Consider the following 21,891-nt stretch of genomic DNA (forward strand, 5'->3'; position numbering starts at 1 on the left):
CCTCCCCTCCCCGTCCCGCGGTGCACGCCGGGACTTGTAGTCAGCTCCGCCCTCCCCGCCCCGCGCGCCGCGGGGGCGTTCCCCGGGGGGCGGGGACTCCATTTCCCATCACCCCCCACAGCCGCGCCGCGGGGACCTCTGGGAATCGTAGTCCCTCCGCCCACTCCGCCCCGCGGCGGCGCCCGGCCCGCGGACTCGCCTCCCCGGCATGCCCCGCGCGGCGGCGGCGGCGGCGGCGGCGGCCGGAGCGGCCCGAGCAGGGAAGATGGCGGCGGCGGGCGCGGGGGCCGGGCCCGGGCCCGGTGCGGGTTCCTCGGCCGGCGCCGGGGCCTCGAACCCGCGGAAGTTCAGCGAGAAAATCGCGCTGCAGAAGCAGCGGCAGGCGGAGGAGACGGCGGCCTTCGAGGAGGTGATGATGGAGATCTGCTCCACACGGGTGAGCGACGCCCCGCCGGATGCGGGACGGGACCGGGAGGGGGGCGCCGGGGGGGGAACGGGGAGGGAGGGGGAGGGGAACGGGGGCACGGGGGGGGGGGGGGAGGGGGGAGCGGGGGGGGGAGGGGGAGGGAAGGGGGGTGAGGGGGGAGTGGGGGGGGAACGGGGGTTTAACGGGGGTACCGGGGGGGTACCGGGGGCTTCAGGGCCCGGGGAGGGTGGGGGGGGCCCGGGGGGGAGCGGGGCCGCTGCCTGGGGGGGCCTGGGGGGGGCCCAGGATGGAAGCAGCTCCCCGCCGGCCCCGCTTCCCCTTCCCCTCGGTGTGTTTGTAATTGTGAATTATGGATTTTTTTACCAAAATAATCAAGAATTCACCCACGCGGGGCCGCACGTGGCCGCCACCGCCGCGCGTGGGGCCGGGGGCACCCCGGAACCGGGGCAGGGCCGAGCCCCGGGGGGGGGTCCCGGGGGTGGCGGCTCCCCCCCAGGCACCGGCAGCGGCCACTCGAGGCCCCCCCGGGCCCGGTGCCCCCCCCGGGAGCGGCACCGGCTCCATCCCCGGGGATGCTCAGAAGCAGCTCGGCGGGGCCGCTGCTGCCCCGTGCCCCGGGGGTCCCGCTCACAGCCCCCCGGGGGACCAAATTCCCGTTTTTTGGGACCGAAGGAGCCGTATCCCCCCCCCCCCGGGGGGGCAGCACTGGGCTCTGCTCCGCGCCTCGCTCAGCACCGGCCCCACCGAGCCGCTGGGGATTGCGCCAGCCCCACCGGGAACGGGCTCTGGCCGCGGGTCAGCTGCCGGTGGTGCTGCTCGTGGCACCCCGGGCTCGGGGAAAATGGGGCAAAACGGGGCAAAACCCCCTGGGTTTCCCAAAATTTAGGCTGGAGACCCCTGGGGTGGGCGAGGTGGCTGCCCCCGGTGACCCCAATCCCGGGGAGCCGAGGCTGCCTCGCGGGGCTGTGGGCCAGGAGCCGCCCCCGTTGCCCCGTTGGGTCCCATCCTGCCCCGCTCAGCGCCCCGCGGGGTTTGGGAGGGGGCTGGAGGGCGGCGGGCGGTGTTTGCACAGCAAACAGCTGGTTAATGTGCAGCGGGGCCGCGAGGGAGGCGCCTGAGCTGTCCTCCTCGCTCCCTCAGCAGCCGGGCACCGGGCACGGGGCAGCCCCGTTCGCTGGCCCCGCAGCAGAGCCGGGCCCTGGCCCCCCCCCTGCATCCCCTGGGAGCTGCCACCTCCTCCCGGGCTGCTCCAGCTGCTGTCCCTGCGGATCCGGGGTCCGTAGCGGCCCCTCTGGTGTTTTCCTGGTGCTCCCCCAGCACCCGTGGGCTCCTCCTGGGTCCGGCCCCATTTGGCCCCCGCAGGGACGCGGCCGGAGCAGGATCCCAGGACCTTAAGGCCCCGTGGTGCCAGCGCAGCTGTTGGCTAAATCTCCTTTTTTTTTTTTTTTTTTTTTTTTTTTTGCTGTTGTTTTTTTAATTTTGTTTTGTTTTTTTTTTTTTTTTTTCCCTGGATCTGGATTTCGCTGCTCTTAAGCCCGGGGATTTGCTGCTGCAGGTTTCCTGCCCGCAGCCTCCTCTGGGCTGCTCCCGGGGTCCCGCTGGGCACGCTGTGTGTGCTGGGGCGGCTCCGGGTCCCAACGGGGTGGTGGATTTGTGCTGGGAGCAGGGATCCCGGCCTTCCCGGCGGGGCTCAGCCCCTTCCCAGCACACCGGGAGGAGAAAACCGGCACCGGGCTGCGCCTCGGCCCCACAGCCCCGGGGTCGGGGTCTGCGCTGGGGGTGCTGGTGGCCGCCCGGTGCTGCGGGGACCCCTTTGGGCCGAGCCGTTCCCGGTTATCTCCCGCCTGTGGTTTCCATGGCTCCATCCCTCGGCCTCCCCTGGCCTTGAGCGGGGCCGGAGGCAGGCGTGGGGCCGCCCTGACCCCGCTGCGGTGCCAGGCAGAACGCCCGGCAGCGGGGGCTGGCGGCCCTGCCCCTTTTGCAGGTCCTAATCCCGCCGGACGGTGCGGGGCTGGGGGTGCTTGGCCCCCCCTGACTCCCCTTTCTCCTCTCCCCTCTCTCCCCTCCCCTGGCGGCCCAGCTGCAGGCGCAGAAGCTGAGGCTGGCGCACAGCCGGGGCCCCTACTACAGCGGCTCGCTGCCCAACGTCAACCAGATCGGCAGCGGCGTCTCCGACTTCCAGGTGAGTGGATGGGGCACCGTGGGGCACCAAGGGGCAAGGAGATGGCTCCTTGTGACCCCCTCGCCCCCCCCCCGCGTCCCTTTGGGACCCTCGGTCGCTCCCGGGCTCTGATCCTGCCCCCTCTCCTCCCCGCAGGGCCCCCTGCACTCGCCGCTGGACTCGACGCGCAGCACGCGGCACCACGGCCTGGTGGAGAGGGTGCAGCGGGACCCGCGCCGGATGATGTCCCCCCTGCGCCGCTACGTGCGCCAGATATCCTTTCGCAGCCCCGCCCCCCACCCCGGCCCTATTCCCGGGCTCCTGCCCCGCTCCCCGTGCCCCCGCTGCTGCTGCTGCTCCCTGGGGTCGGGCTGCGCCCCCTCGGCCTCCCCCGTTGGCTCCTTAACGCGCCCCCCACATCGACAGCTCGCCCTACGGCCCCACCTACCTGTCGCCCCCGCCGGAGCCCAGCTGGAGGAGGTAAAGACCCCACGGAGCTGCTCCCGGAGCTCTGCCCCCTGCCTCCAGCCCCCTCGGTGCCGTGCCCGGGGCCAGGCAGGGCCGGGAGGATCTGGGTGGCTCCCCCTGCGAGGGGAGGCTGGGAAGCACTGGGGGAGCGGGAGCAGCTCTGCCCTGCCCGGTTCCTCACGGCGCTGCCCCCCTGGGGGTGCTTTTAGGGGGAAACGGTGGGGATTTGGGCACAGAGCAGCCCCTGGCTCTGCTCCGTCCCTCCTGGGTGCTTCTGGAGCCGGTTGGGCTCAGCTCAGCCCTTTGGAGCTCGCTCGGGGCTTCGTTTTCCAGGCTGCCCTTCCTCCTGGTGCCTGGCACAGCTCCTGCCTCCTTCCTCCTCCTCCTCCTCCTCCCCAGCCTGGGGCCGAGCCGTGGCCGTGGGTTGCGGTGGAGCCACTCTGTGCCGTGAACTTCGGCCCGGGTCCGTGGCCCCGGCCCCATCTCGTGCCCCCAGTGCCCTCTGCGCCTCCTGGGGCAGAGCCACTGCTCTGTGGACCCCACAGCTGCCCCCCTGCACCCATGGCAGGCCCTACACACCCCATAGCAGGCCCTACAGCCCCCTGAGCTGCCCCTGCACACCCCACTGCAAGCCCTGTGCACCCACAGCCAGCCCCATGGACCCTATAGCAGGCCCTACAGATCCCACAGCAGGCCCTACAGCCCCCAGCAGGAGGTCGGGGGGCTCCCCTCCTTTGGGTTCCTCTTGCTCCTTGCTCCTTCCCCAGGGCCAAGGAGGGGGGGGGGCTGCTCGGGGCCCCCCAGCGCTGGCCCTTGTGGTGCCGTTGGGGTTTCTCCCTCCATGGGGCCTCACCGTCCTCGTGGGGGCTGTGGGGTGTAAATGAGGGGCTGTGCTCTGCACGAGCCGGCTGCTGGGTGAGATTTGGGGCCCCGTGGGGCAGCGCCCCCCCCATAACCCCGCTGTTTTTCCCCTGGCAGGACCATGCCCTGGGGGAACCTCCCCATGGAGAAGGGCCACCTCTTCAGGCTGCCGTCAGCTCTCAACAGGTGAAGGAGTTTGGATTCCCTTCTCTCCCCGCCTTTGCCCTGAGCTCTGACCCGTCCCCAGGCCCCCCCAGGGTGGGCGCAGCCCCCCAGGGAAGGGTCGGGGTCCCCAGGCTGCCCCGTTGGGGTGGCCCCGGTCCCTCTGCGGGCTCCGTGCTCCCGCAGCATCCCCGAGGGCACCGCGCTCCCTGGGGCCGACCCTCGCTGCCTGGTGGGGTGGGGGCTCCCTGCAGCCCCCTCCCCGGGTCCCAGGAGCTCTTTGCCCCCCAGCCGGGCCCCACAGGGGTGGGGGCCGAGTCCCATGGGCGGCCGGGGGGGGGGCTTCCTGCCTCCCAGCTGCGCGGCCGCCGAACAATGTCCCCGTTGTGCGGTGCCGGGGCGCCCCGTCAGCCCGGGCAGCTTCTCCCAGCCCCTCCCCGCGCTCCTCTGCCTCGGGCCAACTAATTGGGAGCACAATGGGTGGCGGGGCCCCCGGGGGGGGACAAAGGGGCATGGGGGGGGGTGACGGCCTCCTTGCTGCTCCCACGCTGAGGGGTGCGAGGGCTGCGGAGTCCTCGCTGCGGTGCCGGAGCCGCCCTGGGAGCGGGCAGAGGCTCCCCCAGGAGGAGATGGGGCTGGGAGGAAGCCCCCGAGCCCTGAGGAGGAGGGCGAGGGGCTGGGGGCACCATCACACACCCGGGGCATCACGTGGGGGGGTGGGCAGCCCCGCTTAGGGCTCGGCGTCCCCGCTATGGGTGGTCTCAGGGGGCTGCGGGAGCGGCGCTCGTTCCTCCCGTCCCTCTGTCCCCTCGGGGGCACCGGCTGCAGCCCCCCCGTGCCCGTCCCGTGCTTCCCCGTGCCCGGCTGACGGCCGCCCCTTCCTCCTGGCAGAACAAACTCGGACTCGGCGCTGCACACCAGCGTGATGAACCCGGCCCCCCAGGACGCCTACCTGGGCCCCTCGCAGGGCGCCCCCCCGCCCGGCCGCCGCGGCGGTGAGTCCCTGCCCCCAGCGCCCCGAGTTACCCCGCGGGGGGGTCTCTGCGCCCGTCCCCTCCTGCTGAAAACCTCCCGTTTGGGTTTTATTTTCAGGTTTTCTGGACGGGGACGCGGACAGTAAAGGTAAGAGCCCGCCCTGGTGGTGCTGAGCCCGGCGGGGGGGGGGCGGGATGGGATGGGGCAGGGGGCCGCCCCCCGCACTGCCCTCACCCTCTGCTCCCCCTCGCCAGTCTTTCTTTTCCAAGTGCCTCCCATCGAAGAGAGCTTCGACGACAACAAGCACTCGCTCAAGCCCTGGGACACCAAGAAGGTGGGTGCCGGGCCCCTTCCCCCCCGGGGGGGGCTGCGTTCTGCTGCCGGGGGGGGGCCGTGGGGAAGCCGCCGCCGCCGCGTCCCCTGCCCCTGCCTGCTTCCTGCCGGGGAGCGTTGCGACACCGGGGCCCGCAGTCTGCTTCCTGCCCCCAAACCACGGCCGGCCCGGGCTGGGGGAGCGGGGCATAAACATCCTGGCCGTGTTTCACTCCTCCTCTCTGATTTCACAGCTCTCCTCGTCCTCGGCCCGGCCGCGCTCCTGCGAAGTCCCTGGGATCCAGTAAGTGCGGGGCTGGGCAGCCCCGGCCCGGGGTTTTTGGGGCTGGGGGGCTGGAGGATGTCACAGGAGGCAGCGGTGCTCCCATGCTGAGATTTCTCTGTCTCTCTTTCCCCCCCTCAGCATCTTCCCATCCCCGGACCAGCCTGCCAACGTCCCCCTCATCCCCTCGGCCCTCAACACGGGGGGCTCGCTCCCCGACCTCACCAACCTGCACTTCCCCTCGCCGCTGCCCACCCCGCTCGACCCGGACGAGAGCGCCTACCCCAGCCTGAGCGGGGGCAGCAGCACCAGCAACCTGGCCAACACCATGACGCACCTGGGCATCAGCGGGGGCATGGGGCTGGGCACCGGCTACGACTCGCCAGGTGAGCGCCGGCCCCGTCCCACGGCTCGGGGACGCCGCAGCCGGGACCCGGGGCCCGGTGCTGCCCGGCCCGCGCGGCTCCGGGTCCCCGTGCTGGGGCTGGCACCGGGACGCTGCCGTGCCTGGAGCCGGCAGCCCCGGCTCGTGGCAGAGGTCGGCAGCTCCAGGTGGTCCCGGAGGGAGCCCCCCCGTGCCCGGGCCGTGTGTGTTTGTGTCGCTGTCTCCATCATTGTGGTCTCCTCCGTCACCTTCCATCCCATCCGGGGCAGCCGGGGAGCCCCCAGCCTGGCCCAGCCCGGGGAGGGGAGCCGGGGGCGGGCGGCCCTTCCGTGGGTAACGGCGCTGTCTCTTCTTTTTTGTCCCCACAGGACTTACCTCACCTATGCAGAGCTCCCTGAGTAACCCGTCCCTGCAGTCCTCGCTTAGCAATCCCAACCTCCAGGCCTCCCTGCGCAGCCCCTCGCTCCAGTCCTCCCTCAGCAACCCCTCGCTGCAGTCCTCCCAGAGCAGCTCCTCCATCCCCTCCTCGCTCTCCAACCAGTCCCTGCCCTCCTCGCTCTCCTCCTCGCTCAGCAACCCCTCGCTGCCCACGTCCCCCCGCAGCCAGCCCATGCAGTCCTCCCCCAGCAACCCCAGCCTGCCCTCCGGCTTGAGCGCCTCCTCCTACCCCATGGTGCAGGCGTCCATAAGCACCTCGCCCCGCCGACGGGTCCCGCTCAGCCCCCTCACCCTCCCAATGGGTGGCGACTCCAGGAGGCAGCACCCCAAACAGTTCTCACCAACAATGTCACCCACATTGTCCTCCATCACCCAGGTATGCATGGTCCATCGCCCGCGCCGGCCCCCGCGCCGCGCGCGCCCGCCTCCGCCTCCTCCTTTCTGTCGTCTCCTTTCCATCCTCATCTCGGCCGTCGGGGGCCGCTGAGCGTTCCCCCCCCCCCCCCCAACTATCCCGGCCGGTGCCGGGCGCCCCGAAACTTCAAAAGGGGGAACGAGGGGCACGGGGGGGGAGCGCCCGCTGACCCCCGGCTCCGCTCTGCTCGCAGGGGGTGCCCCTGGACACCAGCAAGCTGCCGGCCGACCAGCGCCTCCCGCCGTACTCCTACAGCCAGCCCGGCCTCGTCCTGCCGTCCCAGCCGCAGCCCGGGCAGAAAACCCTGCAGCAGCCCCCCCCGCAGCCGCCTCTGCCCCCAGCCCCAGCGGTGCGACCCCCCGGCGCGGCCGCCCAGCGCCCCTACGCCCCCCAGTACCAGCCTGACGCCCCCCTGCAGCACCCGCCGCTGGGGCAGCCGCTGGGCGACTTCGGCATCGGCAGCGTGAGTGCTTGGGGGGGACACGGGGCCTGGGGGGGGGACACACAGGGTCGGGAGGGGGACACACGGGGTCAGGGGGGGCATGGGGAAGGGGTTTTTGGGGGCGGCTCAGCCCCACGGCGGCCTCTCCCCGCAGTTGGAGCAGTTCGGCATGGGGGAGAGCCCCACGGGCAACAACAACAGCGGCGCCTTCCCCGAGGAGCTGGGGGCTCTGTACCCGCCCCCCCCCGGCGAGAGCTACGACCCCCACGTCCTCAACCGGCAGAACCTGAGCAACTGCGGCCGCCACGGCCCCGTGCCCAACATCATCCTCACCGGTGGGTGCAGGGGGACGGGGACGGGAGGTGAGGAGCGATTTGGGGGGGTCCTCGCCCGCTCGGCACTGACGCCCCCCCCCCCACCCGCAGGGGACTCTCCGCCTGGGATCTCCAAGGAGATCGCCACGGCGCTGGCCGGGGTGCCGGGCTTCGAGGTGGAGGCGGCGGCGCTGGGGCTGGAGGAGGAGCTGAAGATCGAACCGCTCAGCCTGGACGGACTGCACATGCTGAGCGACCCCTACGCGCTGCTCACCGACCCCGCCGTCGAGGACTCCTTCCGCACCGACCGCCTGCAGTGACCCCCCCCCGGGCTGCCCCCCCACCCCCCGGGCTGCCCCCCACCCCCCCTGCGCCCCTCACACACACACAGCACCCCCTCTTTTTTTTTTTGTTTTTTTTTTTGATTTTTTTTTGTTTTATTTTTCCTTCCACCTCCTCTCCATAACAGGAGGGGGGGTCCCAGCCCTACAGCGGGCGCTGTGGGGCCAGCCCTATATCCCAATGGGGGGCAGGAGGCTCAGCGCCCCCCCCCCCCAGCACCGGCGTGGCCGAGGGCGGCTGTACATAAACCCTATATAGGTAGAGCCCGGGGAGGGGTGTTGGGGTGGGGGGGGGCGCTCCGGTTTGGTGTTGTTTCCCGGCTAATCATCATGTTTAACGAGAAATTCCGCTCCCCGTCCCCCGCTACGCCGCGTATGCACCCCCCAGACCCCCCCCCCCCAGCCCCACGGGACCCCCGGGGCGCGGGCACAGCACTTCCACTCGGGGCCCCTCGGCGAGGCGCGCGGGGGGGGTCCCGGCCCCGGCGGCAGGGTGAGGGGGTGGGGGGGAGGCACCGGGGGCCCCAGGACCGCGCTCCCCCCGCCGAGGAGGAAGCCAGAGTGATTTATTATTATTATTATTTTTTAAAATATATTATATGTTAATTAAAAGCTCCGCCTGATGGTGATTTGGGGGGGGTGGGATGAGGATGGGGGGGCTGTACTGGGGGGGGGGAGGTTGGGATCCTCTACTTGGGGGGGGGGTGTCCCTGTGGATAATGGGGTGCTGGGGGGGATCCTGGCAATTTTGGGGGTGTCTGGGGGGGATCTCGGCAGTTTTGGGGTGCTGGGGGGGGGGTAGGGTTGGTGGGGCACTCCTGGCAATTTTGGGGGTAAATCTTGGCAATTTTGGGGGCATCTGGAGGGAGGGGGGACTCTTGGCAGTTTTGGGGTGCTGGGGGGGGAACCTGGGAGCATCCTGGCAGTTTTGGGGCTCCTGGGTGCTTTGGGGCTCCTGGGTTCCAGGGAGTTTTTTTGGGGTGCTGGGGGTGTCCCATGAGTTTTGGGGCTTGGGGGGGCTGGGGGGTGTCCCATGAGGTTTTGGGGTGCCGGGGCTGTGCTGGGGGTGTCCCATGAGTTTTAGGGGGTCCGTGGGGGCCTGGGGGTGTCCCATGAGGTTTTGGGGTGCTGGGGGTGTGCTGGGGGTGCCCCATGAGTGTCCGGGGGAGGTCTGGGGGTGTCCCCTCACTTTTAGGGTACGGGGGGGGCCCTGGCACCTTTAGGGTCATTGCGTCCCGAGGGGGATCCCCAGGAGCTTTCTGCCGCCTTTGGGACCCCGGCGGGGGGCGGAGGGTTCCCGGGGCTCCGTGGGGGGGGGGTCCCGGTTCCCGGTGCTCCTTGGGGGGTTGTCCCGGTTCCCCGTTCCGGGGGGGGGGGTCCCGGCGGCTGCAGATCGTCCTCCCGGCCGGCAGGTGCCGGTGGCGGCGGCGGCGGGGCCGGGCGGCGATAACGGCCCCGGTTGGAGCGCGGCGGCCCCGGCCCGGCCCGCAGGTACCGGGGGGGGGGGGCCCGGGAGGGGACCCGGGGAGGGGGCACCGGGCCCGTGGGGGGGCTGCCCCGGGGACCGTGGGGGCGGCGCTGGGGGGCACGGGGGATGTTGGGGGGCGCGGGGCTCTATAGGGGGTGTAGGGCCCGCTGGGGGGGGCGTGGGGCCTGCTCTGGGGTGCATAGGGGCTGCTATGGGGTCTGGGGGGGCTGCCGGGGGGCTGTAGGGGCTGCCAGAGGGCTGTAGGGTCCGCTATGGGGGGCTGTAGTGCCTGCTGTGGGGTCTGTAGGGGCTGCTATGGGGCTATAGGGTCTGCTATGGGGTCTGTAGGGCCTACCAGGTGGTTATAGGGACTGGTATGGGGTGCATAGGGCCCGCTGGGGGGTCTGTAGGGTCTGCCAGGGGGCTATAGGGCCTGCTATAGGGTGCTATAGGGCCTGCTGTGGGGTGCTATACGGCCTGCTATAGGGTCCATGGGGCTGGCTGTGGGTGCACAGGGCTTGCAGTGGGGTGCAGAGGGGCAGCTCAGGGGGCTATAGGGCCTGCTATGGGGTCTGTAGGGCCTGCCATAGGTGCAGGGGGGCAGCTGGGGGTGCACAGGGCCCGCTGAGGGGTCCAAGGGGCTGGCTGTGGGTGCATAGGGTCTGCTATGGATGTATAGGGGCAGCTGTGGGGTGCACAGGGTGTGCTGGAGGGGGCATAGTGGGGTCTGTAGGGCCTGCTGTGGGGACATAGGGGCAGCTGTGGGGTGCACAGAGCTTGTCAAAAGGTCCATAGGGCCTGCCGTGGGTGCACAGGGCTTGCTACAGGTGTATAGGGGCAGCTGTGGGATGCACAGAGCCTGCTACGGGGTGCATAGGGCCTGCTGTGGGGTGTGTAGGGCTGTCAGGGCGCGTTGGTTTCCCAATGCCCCGTTTCCATCCCACTGTTCCCAGCCCGAGGCAGGTGCAGGGAGGCTGCCCGGCATGGGGCGGCCGTGGGGCGTGCTGCAACCCTGCCAGCCCCATGGGGTAAAGGACACGCTGTGGGGCAGAGGGCACACAGGGGGGCAGGGTCCCCACGCCCCATGGGGCAGGCTCCCCCCTGGCAGAGGCCGGGTCCTGCCCCGGGGCTCTGGGGGTCCCTCGGGGCTGGGAGACCCCAGGATCGGGGCCCCCGGTGTCTCCTGCGGGCTCTCAGCGGGGCGCCCCGCTGTGGGGTGGGCGGGCTGCGATTTGGGGACACAGCCTCGGTCCCCGTGCCCTCCGTGGCCGATTCCTCCCCACTGAGCCGAGCTGCAGGAGATTAAATCGGGAGGCAGCCTGCGTCGCCGCAGCCCGGCCGTCATCACGCGGCGCTGGGCTAAAAATACCCGGGCGGCAGCCGGCGGGTTCGGGGTCCCCAAGGTCCCCAGGGTCCTGGGGACAGGGATGGGGACAGGGCCGGGCCGCCCCTTGCCCATGCAGGGGATGCTGGCTGTGCCCCCCCCAGTTAATGGGGTGTCCTCAGACCCCCCACCCTGGGGTCGCGGGTCCCGTGGGGATGCGGCGGCTGCTCCGGTTCCTGCTCCGGGTGTGCGTGCACGGGGCTGGGACTGCTCCTGTCGCCCGGTGTCACACCCCGGTGCCACGTGGCCCCCCCACGGTGACAGCCCCACAGCTCAGAGCTTCGTCGCCCGCTTCCTTCCCCTTTCCAGCCACCCTACGCAGCGCGGCGCACGAGCCACCCCGGGGCGAGCGTGGGGACGTGGGGACCAGCTCCCAGCCTCGGGGGGGCTGCGCCACCGCCCCCCGGGACCCCCATCTCCGTGTGCCGGGCGTCCCGCTGTGCTCGGGGTGGGGGCACGGCCCCAGCCCCTCCGTCGGTGCCAGCTTCCCCGTCCCCTCGCGGCGCAGCGTGACCGGCAAACAGGAAGCCTCCTCCCTTCCCGTCCCCGGCGCTTTCGCCCCGTCAGCTCCGCCACCCGCGTGCCCCGCGGCCGAGGGGTGGGGGGGGCTCCCCACGGCACCAGCGGGTCCCTCGGGCAGGGCGGGGGTCCGGGTGCGAGCCGTGCCGCTGCCCGCCGCCCGCCCGCAGATGCCGTGAGCCATGTCGGACGAGAAGCCCCCGCAGCTGGTGGACTACTTCGTGGTGGCCGGCCTGACGGACGCCTCGCGGCCGCTGGAGGACGAGACCCAGCAGCAGCGCCCGGCCCGGCCCAGCGAGCCCATCACCGACGTGGCCGTCATCATCCGCTCGCAGGGCGAGGAGGTGCCGCACGGCTTCACCTGCATCGAGACCACCACCTCGGGGCACCCCGTGGACCTCAACGCCGGGCTGCTCAACAACCCCCAGATGTTCATCTGCTACAAGCGGGGCCGGGACAAGCTGCCCCTCATCGAGCTGGGGTGCGTCCCCGCGCCCCCCCCGGGGGGGGTCCCCGAGCTCTCCCCCGGCTCCCTCTCACCGCCCCCTCTCTCCGCAGGGTGCACTACGAGGGGAAGGACCGTCCCAAGCCGGGCTACACCATCCTGGACACGACGCCCTACAGCCGCTCGGCCAACCTCAACTCGGGGGGCCCGGGGCACCAGCGAACCTTCCTGGTGTACCGCCGGGCGGCCGAGCCCCAGGGCCACAACGCGCTGGGGGTGACCGACATCTGCCTCATCATGCCCAGCAAGGGCGAGAGCACCCCGCACACCTTCTGCCGCGTGGACAAGAACCTCAACACCAGCATGGTGGGCGCGGGATGTGGGACCCCTCCCCTCCTATTTTCCCCGGTGGGATGCCGCCCGCGCTCACCCGCCGCGCTCTCTCCTTGCAGTGGGGCCCGGCCTTGTTCCTGTGCTATAAGATCGCCATGGCCAAGGCCAACACGCTGGTGTACGAAGCAGGTAGGGGGGGCTGCGGGCTGGGGGGGTTTACTGGGGATTTGGGGGTCACGGGCTTGTGTGGGAGCTGGTGGTGGCTTCGCCTTCGCCACCTAACCGCTCTCATGCTTCTTGATGAGGTGGGGATGGGAAAGGTTTGGGTGGAGGTGAGGGTGGGAGGTGGTCCCCGGCCACCACCACAGGCGAAACAGCCTCAATTTGGGGAAGATTCATTCAATTTATGGCTGTTAGCCTCACTCGGCAGCACCTCGCTGCCCTGCTGCCCCTCCGTGCGTGCGGGGAGAGGGGACCCCTGCTGCAGCGCCGTCCTTGTGCCGGTGCAGGGCTGCTGGGGCGCTACCCCGAGCAGGACAGCGAGTCCTTCCCGCTGCCCGAGTCCGTGCCCGTCTTCTGCCTGCCCATGGGGGCCACCATCGAGAGCTGGCCGGCCGACACCAAGTACCCCCTGCCCGTCTTCTCCACCTTCGTGCTGACCGGTGCCTCGGGCGACAAGGTGAGGAGGGGATCCGGGGCTGGGTGGGCGTCGGGGAGGGGGTCGCACCCTGACCTCCCCGTCCCCTCGGCGTGCAGGTCTACGGGGCCGCCATCCAGTTCCACGAAGCCTTCGCCCGCGAGCGGCTGTCGGAGAAGCAGCGGCTGCGGCTGGGGCTGCTGAGCGTGGTGGACCGCAGACCCATCGGCGGCCGCTCGGTGCAGACCCGCAAGAGCATCTGCGTCCTCTCCCACTGGCCCTTCTTCGACGTCTTCCGCAAGTTCCTCATGTTCATCTACCGCTACTCCATCTCGGGGCCCCACGTGCTGCCCCTGGAGACGTGAGCGCCGGGCAGGGCGGGGAGGTGGCCCCGCGGACCCCCGGTGCCACCCCGTCGCCCACCGGCCGCCCTGGTGTCCCCCCCCTTGCAGGCACATCTCGCACTTCATGCACAACGTCCCCTTCCCGTCCCCGCAGCGCCCGCGCATCCTGGTGCAGGTGCGTCGCCGTCCCCGTGCGCCCCGTGGTGCCCGGCGCGTTCCCAGCTCACCGTGTCCCCCCCTTTGTCCCCACAGATGTCCCCGTACGACAACCTGCTGCTGTGCCAGCCCGTGTCCTCCCCGCTGCCGCTCAGGTGGGGACAGCCGTGGAGGTTGTGGGGAGCTGGGGAGGTGGCGGGGGACACCCGGGGACACCCTGGTGACGCGTCCCCGTCCCCGTCCCCGCAGCGGGGCCAGCTTCCTGACGCTGCTGCAGAACCTGGGTGCCGACAACGCGGTGACGCTGCTGGTGGCCGTGCTGACCGAGCAGAAGCTCCTCATCCACTCGCTGCGCCCCGACGTGCTCACCAGCGTGGGCGAAGCCCTGGTCTCGGTGAGTGCCGGGGGTTATTGGGGGGGTGCGTGGGGGGGGGTCTGGTGTCACCGGCCGCGCCGTGCCCCCCGTGGCGCCGCGCTGACCGCCCTGTCCTGTCCCCAGATGATCTTCCCCCTGCGCTGGCAGTGCCCCTACATCCCGCTGTGCCCGCTGGCGCTGGCTGACGTGCTGAGTGCCCCCGTGCCCTTCGTTGTAGGCATCCACTCCAGCTACTTCGACCTCCACGAGCCCCCCAAGGACGTCATCTTCGTCGACCTGGACACCAACAACATCTTCCAGTGAGCGGTGGCGGCCGTGGCTGGGGGCGGGGGGTCCACAGGGTTGGGGAGGGGGATGGAGGTGCTGGGGGATGGGGTTTTGGGGTGCTGGGGTGCCTGGGGAGATGGAGGTGTTGGGGTGCTGGGGGTGTTGGGGTGCTTGGGGAAATGGGGGTGTTGGGGTGCTGGGGTGCTGAGTTCTGGGGTTTTGGGGTGCTGTGGTGCTGCGGTGCTTGGGAAAATGGGGGTGTTGGGATGCTGGGGGTTTTGGGGTGCTGAGTGCTGGGGTTTTGTGGTGCTGGGGCTGATGGGGTGCTGGAGTGCTGGGGCTGTTGGGGTGCTGGGGAGTGTAAGGTGCCAGTTTTTGGGGTGCTGGGGTGCTATTTGTTGGGGTGCTGAGGGTGTTGGGGTGCTGAGTGCTGGGGTTTTGGGGTGCTGGGGCTGATGGGGTGCTAGGGGTGCTGGGGGGTGTAGGGGTGCCAGTTTTTGGAGTGCTGGGGTGCTATTTGTTGGGGTGCTGGGGATGTTGGGGTGCTAGATTTGGGGTGCTGGGGGTGCTGGGGATGTTGGGGTACTAGTTTTTGGGGTGCCGGGGGTGCCAGGTTGTGGAGGTGCTGGGGTTGTCAGGGGAGGCTGGGGGGTGCTGAGCCCTCTGCCAGGCTGCCAGGGTGTTGGGGTGCTGGGGTCATTGGGACAACGGGGTGCTGGGGGTGCCGGGCACTGGGTGGGGGGGGTGTGGCGATGCTGCCCCCCACTCTGTCCCCCCCCAGGAGCGAGGAGCGCAAGCTGCTGTCCCCGCGGGCGCTGCCCCGCCGGCCCTGCAAGGTGCTGCTGGCCTCGCTGCACAGCCTGTCCCAGCAGCTGCACGAGAGTGAGCGGGGACACGGGGGGGGGGGGACACATTCGGGGGGGGGGGCGCTGGGCCTCACCCGGGGGGGGCTGGCACCTACGTGTGTCCCCCCACCCCCCCGCAGTGTACAACAAGCCGGTGGAGGAGGCGTCGCTGGAGTTCCTGCTGACCGACTACGACCTGGTGTACGGGCGGCGCAAGCAGCTGGAGCTGGAGATCCGCGCGGCCTTCCTGCGCTTCATGGCCTGCCTGCTCAAGGGCTACCGCTCCTTCCTGCAGCCCATCGCCCCCGCGCCCCCCGAGAAGAGCCGCGAGACCGCCAGCCTCTTCCTGCTGCAGGGTGGGCGCGGGGCTGGGGGGGGGAAAAGGGGGGAGGTGGAGGGGTCGGTGGGGGGGGGTTGGAGGGGATGAGGGGAGTCCTGGGGGGCTTACTGGGGGTCTGGAAGTGATGAGGGGCATCCTGGGGGGCTTGCTGGGGGTCTGGAGGGGATGAGGGGCATGTTTGGGGGGCTCAGGGTGGGGTCTGGAGGGGATGAGGAGCATCCTGGGGGGCTTGGTGGGGGTCTGGAAGTGATGAGGGGCATCCTGGGGGGCTTGCTGGGGGTCTGGAGGGGATGGGGGGCATCCCTGGGGGGGGCTCGGTGGGGGTCTGGGGGGGATGGGGGGCATTTTTGGGGAGCTTGGTGGGGGTCTGAGGGGGATGAGGAGCATCCTGGGGGGCTCGGGGGGTGTCTGGAGGGGATGGGGGGCATGTTTGGGGGGCTCAGGGTGGGGTCTGGAGGGGATGAGGGGCATTTTGGGGGAGCTTGGTGGGGGTCTGGAGGGCTTGGTGAGGATCTAGAGGAGTTGGTGGGGGTCTCCGGAGAGGTTGGTGGGGGGCCTTGGGGGGGTTCAGTGGGAGTCTGGACATGTTGGTGGGGGTCTGGGGGCTTGGTGGGGGTCTGGAGGAGTTGAGGGGGGTCTGGAGGGGTTGGTTGGGGTCTGGGGGGCTCTGAGGGGACCTGGAGGAGGTGGCTGCGAGCTGGAGAGGTCGGTGAGGGTCTGGAGGGACTGGTGGGCATCGGGGGGGGTTGGTGGGGGGCTGGAGAGCTTGGTGGGGATCTGGGGGGTCGAGGGGCATTTTGGGGGTCCAGGCGGGGTGTCAGGACAGCCCTGACCCCACTGCCCCCCCCTGGGGTGCCCCCCCCAGGCTTCCTGAAGTCTCGGGATCGGGCCTACCAGAAGTTCTACGGGCAGCTGCTGCGCACGCAGCTCTTCACGCAGTTCATCGAGGACTGCTCCTTCGCCAGCGACCGCTACACCTGCCTCGAGTTCTTCGACAGCTGCGTGGACAAGGTGGGGCCCGGCAGGGGGTCCCGGGGGGGAGGTGGGAGGTTGGTGGGGGGGGTTGCAGCCCGCGGTGACGCCGCCGCCCCCTCCCCAGGTGCAGGTGGAGCTGGAGAAGCCGGAGGACGTCCCCCTGATGGAGCTGGACGACTCGCACGGCAGCGAGCACACCGTCTTCATCATGCCCCCCGAGGAGCCCACCGCCCCCGACGGCAGCGAGCTGCCCGCCTCCTACTGGTGAGACCCCCCCCAAGACCCCCTAAAACCTCCCAAAACCCCCCAAAACCCCCCAAAACCCCACTGAGCTGTGCCCCCCCCCCAGCTACGACGGCTTCCCCACGCTGCGCCCCGAGCTGCTGGAGCCCGCGCAGGACCTGCTGATGGCACAGCTGTGCCAGGCACGGAGCAGTGCGCCCAGCAGCCCGGCCCCACGCCGCACCAAGCAGGTGGGGTCGGCGGTGCCACGAGCTCACCGCGCTCAGCGCCGTGCCCCCGGGGGGCTCGGCACCACCGGGGAGGGGGCCAGGGGACACTCACCCGCCCTCTTCCCTCACCCAGGAGATGAAGGTGGCGCAGCGCGTGGCGCAGAAGTACTTCGGGGTGCCCGACATGTGGGCCAAGTGCCTGCTGGGGCACTGCTACGGGCTGTGGTTCATCTACCTGCCCACCCACGTGCGCGCCGCCCCCTCCAAGGTGCGGGCGCTGCAGCTGGCCTACGAGGTGCTGCGCAAGATGGAGACGCACAAGGTGGTGCTGCCCGACGAGGTAGGCACCCCCCCACGTTACAGGGACGAGGATTTAGGGGTGTGTGGGGGGGTTGGGCTGCTTCTGACCCCCCCACGCGTGCCCCCCAGGTCTGCTACCGCATCCTGATGCAGCTGTGCGGGCAGTACGGCGAGCCCGTGCTGTCGGTGCGGGTGCTGCTGGAGATGAAGCGCGCCGGCATCGTCCCCAACACCATCACCTACGGATACTACAACAAGGTGACAGCACGGGGGGGGGGCACCGCGGGGGCACCGAGGGGGCTCTCCCGGGTCCTGACCGTGTCCCCGTGTCCCCCCTCCGTCCCCGTGGCAGGCGGTGCTGGAGAGCAAGTGGCCGGCCAGCACCCAGGGGGGGCGGCTGCGCTGGGCCAAGCTGCGCAACGTGGTGCTGGGGGCGGCGCAGTTTCGGCAGCCCCTGCGGCAGCGGCAGAGGCAGGCAGGTGAGCTGGGGGGGCTGTAGAACCGGGGGGGGGATGGGACGGCGACAGGGTTGTCACCCCCGCTGCCACCCCCTCCTCATCCCCGTGCAGAGCTCCAGGAGCCCCCCGCGCCCCCCCGGCCCCGCGCCGCCCTGCAGCGCCAAACCACCTGGGCCGGCCGCAGTCTGCGGGACCCCCCCGCGGCCCCCCAGCTGGTGAAGAGCGGCAGCCTCAGCTTCCCCCGCGCCGAAACCACCACTTTGGAAGCCGGCGTCGGACAGAGTGAGTGGGGCCGGGCCGGGCAAGGGGCGCCGGGGGGGGCCCGGACCCCTCCACCGCCCCCTCTGCCCCCCGCAGTGCTGCGAGCCCTGGGCGCGCCGGAGACCCCCCGGGTGCGGGACACGGCCCCCGCCTCGGCCGAGGGCAGCCTGTCGGACGTCAGCTTTGCCACGGACGAGAGCGAGCGGGCGGATGAAGGGGGGGCACCCAGCGGGGGCCGGCGGGACGCGGAGAGCGTGGGCACGCCGCGGCGGGGGCTGGCAGCCAAGCTGCAGCAGCTGCTGTCCCCCGGCAAGCGACCCTCGCCCCGGCACGCTGCCGAGGGCCACGGCGGCCCCCGGGATGGCGGCGGCACCGAGCAACGGGACCGGGACCCCCCCCAGCGCCGCAGCCCCATGGACACCCTGCTGCACCCCCGGGAGCGCCCCGAGTCCACCGCATCCGAGGTACCCCCCCCCTCTCCGGGCTGGTGTTGGGGTGCGGCGGTGGCCCCGTTGTCCCGGCGTTGGCACGGCTGTGCCCCTGTCCCCGTGTGTCCCCGCAGAGCTCCGTCTCCCTGGGCAGCGAGTTCGACTTCTCGGAGACGTCTTTGGGCAGCCACAAAGCCGCGGAGCCCCCCGGGGATGTGGCGCAGGAGCCCCCCGCCGTGGAGGTGAGCGTGGGGGCTGGGTGCTAGGAGGGTGAGGGGCTCGGCCGGGGGTCCGTGGGGGGGCTGACGGTGCCGGCGGTGCCCCCAGGTGCTGCTGTCCAGCTGCTCGCGGTGCCAGGGCTGCGGCTCGCTGGTGTACGACGAGGAGGTGATGGCGGGCTGGACCTCGGACGACTCCAACCTCAACACCACCTGCCCCTTCTGCGACCGCGCCTTCGTGCCCTTCCTCAGCATCGAGATCCTGGACTTCCAGCAGGCCCCCAGGTGGGCACCCCGTGTCCTTGGTGGTCCTTGTGTCCTCGGTGGCCCCTGTCCTGCCATCTTCTGGGGAAAACGCTCTGCGGCCCTATTGTGTCCCTTCTTTGTACCCGGTGTCCCTACCCACCATCCCCTCTGCTGGCCCAATGGCCCCATCTGACCCTGGTGTCCCCTGTCCTTCCATCCTCTGGTGTCCCCTGTCCGTCCCTGGTGTCCCTCTGACCGTCCCTAGTGTCCCCTACCCATCCCTGGTGTCCCCTGTCCATCCCTGGTGTCCCCTACCCATCCTCAAAGTCCCCTGTCCTTCCATCCTCTGGTGTCCACTGTTCATCCCTGGTGTCCCCGTCCGTCCCTGGTGTCCCCTGTCCATCTCTGGTATCCCCTCTCTGTCCCTGAAGTCCCCTGTCCTTCCCTAGTGTCCCCTGTCTGTCCTGTCCATCCCTGGTGTCCCCTATCTATCCCTGATGTCCCTTGTCCATCCCTGATGTCCCCTACCCATCCCTGATGTCCCCTGTCCTTCCCTGGTGTCCCGTCTGTCCCCCCGTCCATTCCCAGTGTCCCCTGTCCATCCCTGCCGTCCCCTGCCCTCCCCTCCTCCGCCACCCACCCCCCTGCACCCACCCCATCCCCTCCCCACCCCACCATTGCCCCCCCTAACCCCCCTAACCCCCCTAACCCCCTTTTCCCCGCTCAGCGGGCCCGAGGACGGCTCCGTGCCCGCCCCGGCCGCGCAGGGCCCGGTGCTCAGCGACCGCCACCGCTGCCTGGCGCTGGACGAGGCCGAGCCCGAACCGGGGCCGCCGCCGGGGCTGTGCAACGGCTGCGAGGAGCGGGCGGCGCGGGGCCCTCCGCGGCGGCAGGAGCGGGTGGCCTTCGCCTACCTGAGCCCGCTGGTGCTGCGCAAGGAGCTGGAGAGCCTGGTGGAGAACGAGGGCAGCGAGTGCCTGGCGCAGGCGGCGCTGGTGGACAGCCACCCCATCCTCTACTGGAACCTGCTCTGGTATTTCCAGCGCCTGGGGCTGCCCAGTAACCTGCCGCGGCTGCTGCTGGGCTCCCAGCACGTGGCGGCCCCCCCGCAGGTAATGGGGACTTGTAGGGGGTTTTTGGGGAATTTGGGGGGGTCCTGCCCGGCCCCGTGCCCACCGCTGTGCCCCGTAGGTGCAGCCGCCCGATGCCGCCACCACGGTGGGGGTGCGCTTGCTGTGGGACGTCCTCGTCCCCGAGCCCGACAGCGTCCCCCCGCTCTACGTGCTCTGGAGGTTTCACAGTGAGTTGTTTTATTTCAGGGGGGGTCAGGGTGAGTCGGGGGGTGCCGCCCCCATCGCCCTGACCTGCCGCCCCCCCCCCCCCAGGTAACGTCCCCGGCCGCCTGCAGGCCTGGCAGCAGCGCGAGCACCCCTTCTCGCTCGCCTTCCTGGAGGCCGTGCTGCGGCACGTGGGGCTGAGCGAGGTGCACAAGGCCATCGCGCTCTTCCTCGACACGCCGCCCGCGCACGGCGGCCCCCGGCACACGCAGAGGTACCCCCCCTCGACCCTAAATCCCCTCCTCGACCCTAAATACCCCCCCTCGATCCTACCTCCCTCTTGATCCTAACCCCCCTCTCGACCCTAAACACCCCCCTGATCCTAACCCTCCCCCTCGACCCTAAACACCCCCCCAATTCTAAACACCTCCCCCTTGATCCTAATCCCCCCCCTCAGCCCTACCCCCAACTCGATCCTAAACACCCCCCCTCAACCCTAACCCCCCCCTTCGACCTTAAACACCCCCCCTTTGATCCTAACACCCCCCCCGACCCTAACCCCCCACCCCAATCCTAATGCCCCCCTTGACCCTAACCCTCCCCTTCGACCCTAAACACCCCCTCCTTGATCCTAACACACCCCTCAACCCTAACCCCCCCAATCCTAAACACCCCCTCAACTCTAAACCCCCTCCTTGACCTTAACCCCCCTCCTTGACCCTAAACAACCCCCCCTCGACCCTAACCCCCCCCCTCGATCCTAAACACCCCCCCTCGACCCTAAACACCCACCCCAACCCTAACCCCCCCCTCAATCCTAACCTCCCAGATCCTAACCCCCCCTCGATCCTAAACACATCCCCCTTGATCCTAACCCCACCCCTCGACCCTAACACCCCCCCTCGACCCTAAACACACCCCCCAACCCTAACCCCCCCCTCGATCCTACCCCTCCGATCTTAAACACCCTCCTTGATCCTACCTCCCCCCCTCGACCCTAAACACCCCCTTGACCCTAACCCCCCCCGACCCTAAACACCCCCCCCTTGATCCTACCCCCCCCGGGGGGGCTGCGTGCCTCCCCCTCACCTCTCTGCCCCCCCCAGGAGCATCTACCGGGAGATCCTCTTCCTGATGCTGGCAGCACTGGGCCGGGAGCACACGGACATCGGTACGGGGCGATACGGGGGGGGGGCAGGGATGGTCCTGGGGGGGGTCAAGGAGGGTCCTGGGGGGGCCGTGACCGTGCTGACCCCCCCCTTGTCCCCCCCCCGGTCCCCGCAGCCGCCTTCGACAAGAAGTACAAGTCGGCCTACGCCAAGCTGGCGGGCAGCCTGGGCAAGGAGGAGCTGCGGCGGCGGCGGGCGCAGCCCCCCAGCTCCAAAGCCATCGACTGCCGCAAGAGCTTCGGGGCCACCCTGGAGTGTTAGGGCCGGGGGGGGGGGGGGGCACGATCCGGCCCCGCAGCCCCCCCCCAATTTATGGGGCTGGAGAGGGGGGGGTGGCACCGCGCTCCCCCCTCTCCCCCCCAAAGCAGGTTTTGTACATCCGCGTTAAAATATTTTTATTTATTTATTGCCCCCCCCCCCCCCCCCCAGGCTGGCAGCCCCCCCCCAGCCCCCCTCAGGGCCGGTTTTTGGGGGGGGGGTGTCCCGGGGCGGGGGGGGGGGGCCGCCCTCGCACTGTGCAATACGGCGCCCCGCGGGGCCCGGCTGTGTAAATAAAGCCGCTTCAGTATTTTCTCCGCCTGCCTCCAACGCCGCCTTTATTTAATTTAATTTAATTTTATTTTATTTTTATTTTATTTTATTTTTTTTTTGTGTGTGGGGGGGGGTCCCGGTACCGTGAGGCCCAGCAGTACCATAGAGACGAGCACCGCCGAGCCAGAGCGTCGCCGCCCGGCGGCCATCTTGAGGCCTAGCGGAGGCCCCGCGCCTCCGGGGCCTGGCGCCGGGGCCCGGGCGGGCCGGGGGCGGGGAGGGGGGGGGCGGGGATGCGTGGGGGGGGCGCGGCTCAGCCCCGTTACCGGGCCCGGGCCCCCCCCCGGCGTCGCGGCGGGCACGTGCGGGCGGCGCCACGTGGGCCCCGCGGGCCGTACGGCGGCCGCCGTGGGCCGAAAGGCCGCGGGGAGCGGGGGGGGGTGGGGGCTGCGCCCGCCGCCACTGGAGGCGGCCGGCA

The 21,891-nt window shown here is 70.6% G+C and overlaps 2 protein-coding genes across 5 annotated transcripts; both read left to right on the plus strand.

The window, feature by feature from the left end:
• The first annotated feature begins 243 nt into the window (after positions 1-243).
• On the plus strand, positions 244-8,590 carry CRTC2 (CREB regulated transcription coactivator 2). 2 transcript variants are annotated; one of them, XM_082780857.1, is made up of 14 exons: positions 244-436; positions 2,508-2,609; positions 2,745-2,861; positions 3,007-3,068; positions 4,035-4,103; positions 4,971-5,074; positions 5,172-5,201; positions 5,309-5,388; positions 5,621-5,670; positions 5,791-6,035; positions 6,403-6,848; positions 7,081-7,350; positions 7,484-7,664; positions 7,755-8,590. In XM_082780857.1, the coding sequence occupies exons 1-14, from the start codon at positions 266-268 to the stop codon at positions 7,961-7,963; spliced, it is 2,136 nt and encodes a 711-aa protein (XP_082636983.1). In that variant the 5' UTR covers positions 244-265; the 3' UTR covers positions 7,964-8,590. The 2 variants fall into 2 exon arrangements, with proteins under 2 accessions (XP_082636983.1, XP_082636984.1); XM_082780858.1 differs by having other exon boundaries at positions 5,324-5,388.
• Positions 8,591-9,425: 835 nt separating this feature from the next.
• On the plus strand, positions 9,426-21,870 carry DENND4B (DENN domain containing 4B). Of its 3 annotated transcripts, none has more exons than XM_082781170.1 (26): positions 9,426-9,475; positions 11,526-11,836; positions 11,914-12,166; positions 12,253-12,322; positions 12,643-12,812; positions 12,890-13,131; positions 13,223-13,289; positions 13,367-13,425; positions 13,520-13,664; positions 13,770-13,945; positions 14,695-14,795; positions 14,899-15,114; positions 15,964-16,109; positions 16,198-16,337; positions 16,423-16,546; positions 16,659-16,865; positions 16,955-17,083; positions 17,178-17,304; positions 17,395-18,008; positions 18,107-18,214; positions 18,300-18,475; positions 19,164-19,548; positions 19,628-19,736; positions 19,822-19,987; positions 20,820-20,884; positions 20,998-21,870. In XM_082781170.1, exons 2-26 carry the CDS (start codon positions 11,538-11,540, stop codon positions 21,141-21,143), a joined length of 4,440 nt encoding a protein of 1,479 aa, XP_082637296.1. In that variant the 5' UTR covers positions 9,426-9,475; positions 11,526-11,537; the 3' UTR covers positions 21,144-21,870. The 3 variants fall into 3 exon arrangements, with proteins under 3 accessions (XP_082637296.1, XP_082637295.1, XP_082637297.1); XM_082781171.1 differs by lacking the exon at positions 9,426-9,475 and having other exon boundaries at positions 10,973-11,836; positions 17,395-17,565; positions 17,641-18,008; XM_082781169.1 differs by lacking the exon at positions 9,426-9,475 and having other exon boundaries at positions 10,972-11,836.
• The last annotated feature ends 21 nt before the right edge of the window (positions 21,871-21,891 follow it).

Source organism: Aythya marila, assembly GCF_965140915.1.
Source record: "Aythya marila genome assembly, chromosome: 29".
NCBI lineage: Eukaryota > Metazoa > Chordata > Aves > Anseriformes > Anatidae > Aythya > Aythya marila.

Excerpts from the sequence above, each read along its gene's own strand:
- CRTC2 (XM_082780857.1), top strand. The coding sequence starts at position 266 with ATGGCGGCGGCGGGCGCGGGGGCCGGGCCCGGGCCCGGTGCGGGTTCC. Across the intron at positions 3,069-4,034 it reads CCGGAGCCCAGCTGGAGGAG|GACCATGCCCTGGGGGAACC; the intron begins GTAAAGACCCCA and ends TTCCCCTGGCAG. Across the intron at positions 5,671-5,790 it reads TGCGAAGTCCCTGGGATCCA|CATCTTCCCATCCCCGGACC; the intron begins GTAAGTGCGGGG and ends TCCCCCCCTCAG.
- DENND4B (XM_082781170.1), top strand. The coding sequence starts at position 11,538 with ATGTCGGACGAGAAGCCCCCGCAGCTGGTGGACTACTTCGTGGTGGCC. Across the intron at positions 13,665-13,769 it reads TGGGCGAAGCCCTGGTCTCG|ATGATCTTCCCCCTGCGCTG; the intron begins GTGAGTGCCGGG and ends TCCTGTCCCCAG. Across the intron at positions 18,009-18,106 it reads CCGAGTCCACCGCATCCGAG|AGCTCCGTCTCCCTGGGCAG; the intron begins GTACCCCCCCCC and ends GTGTCCCCGCAG.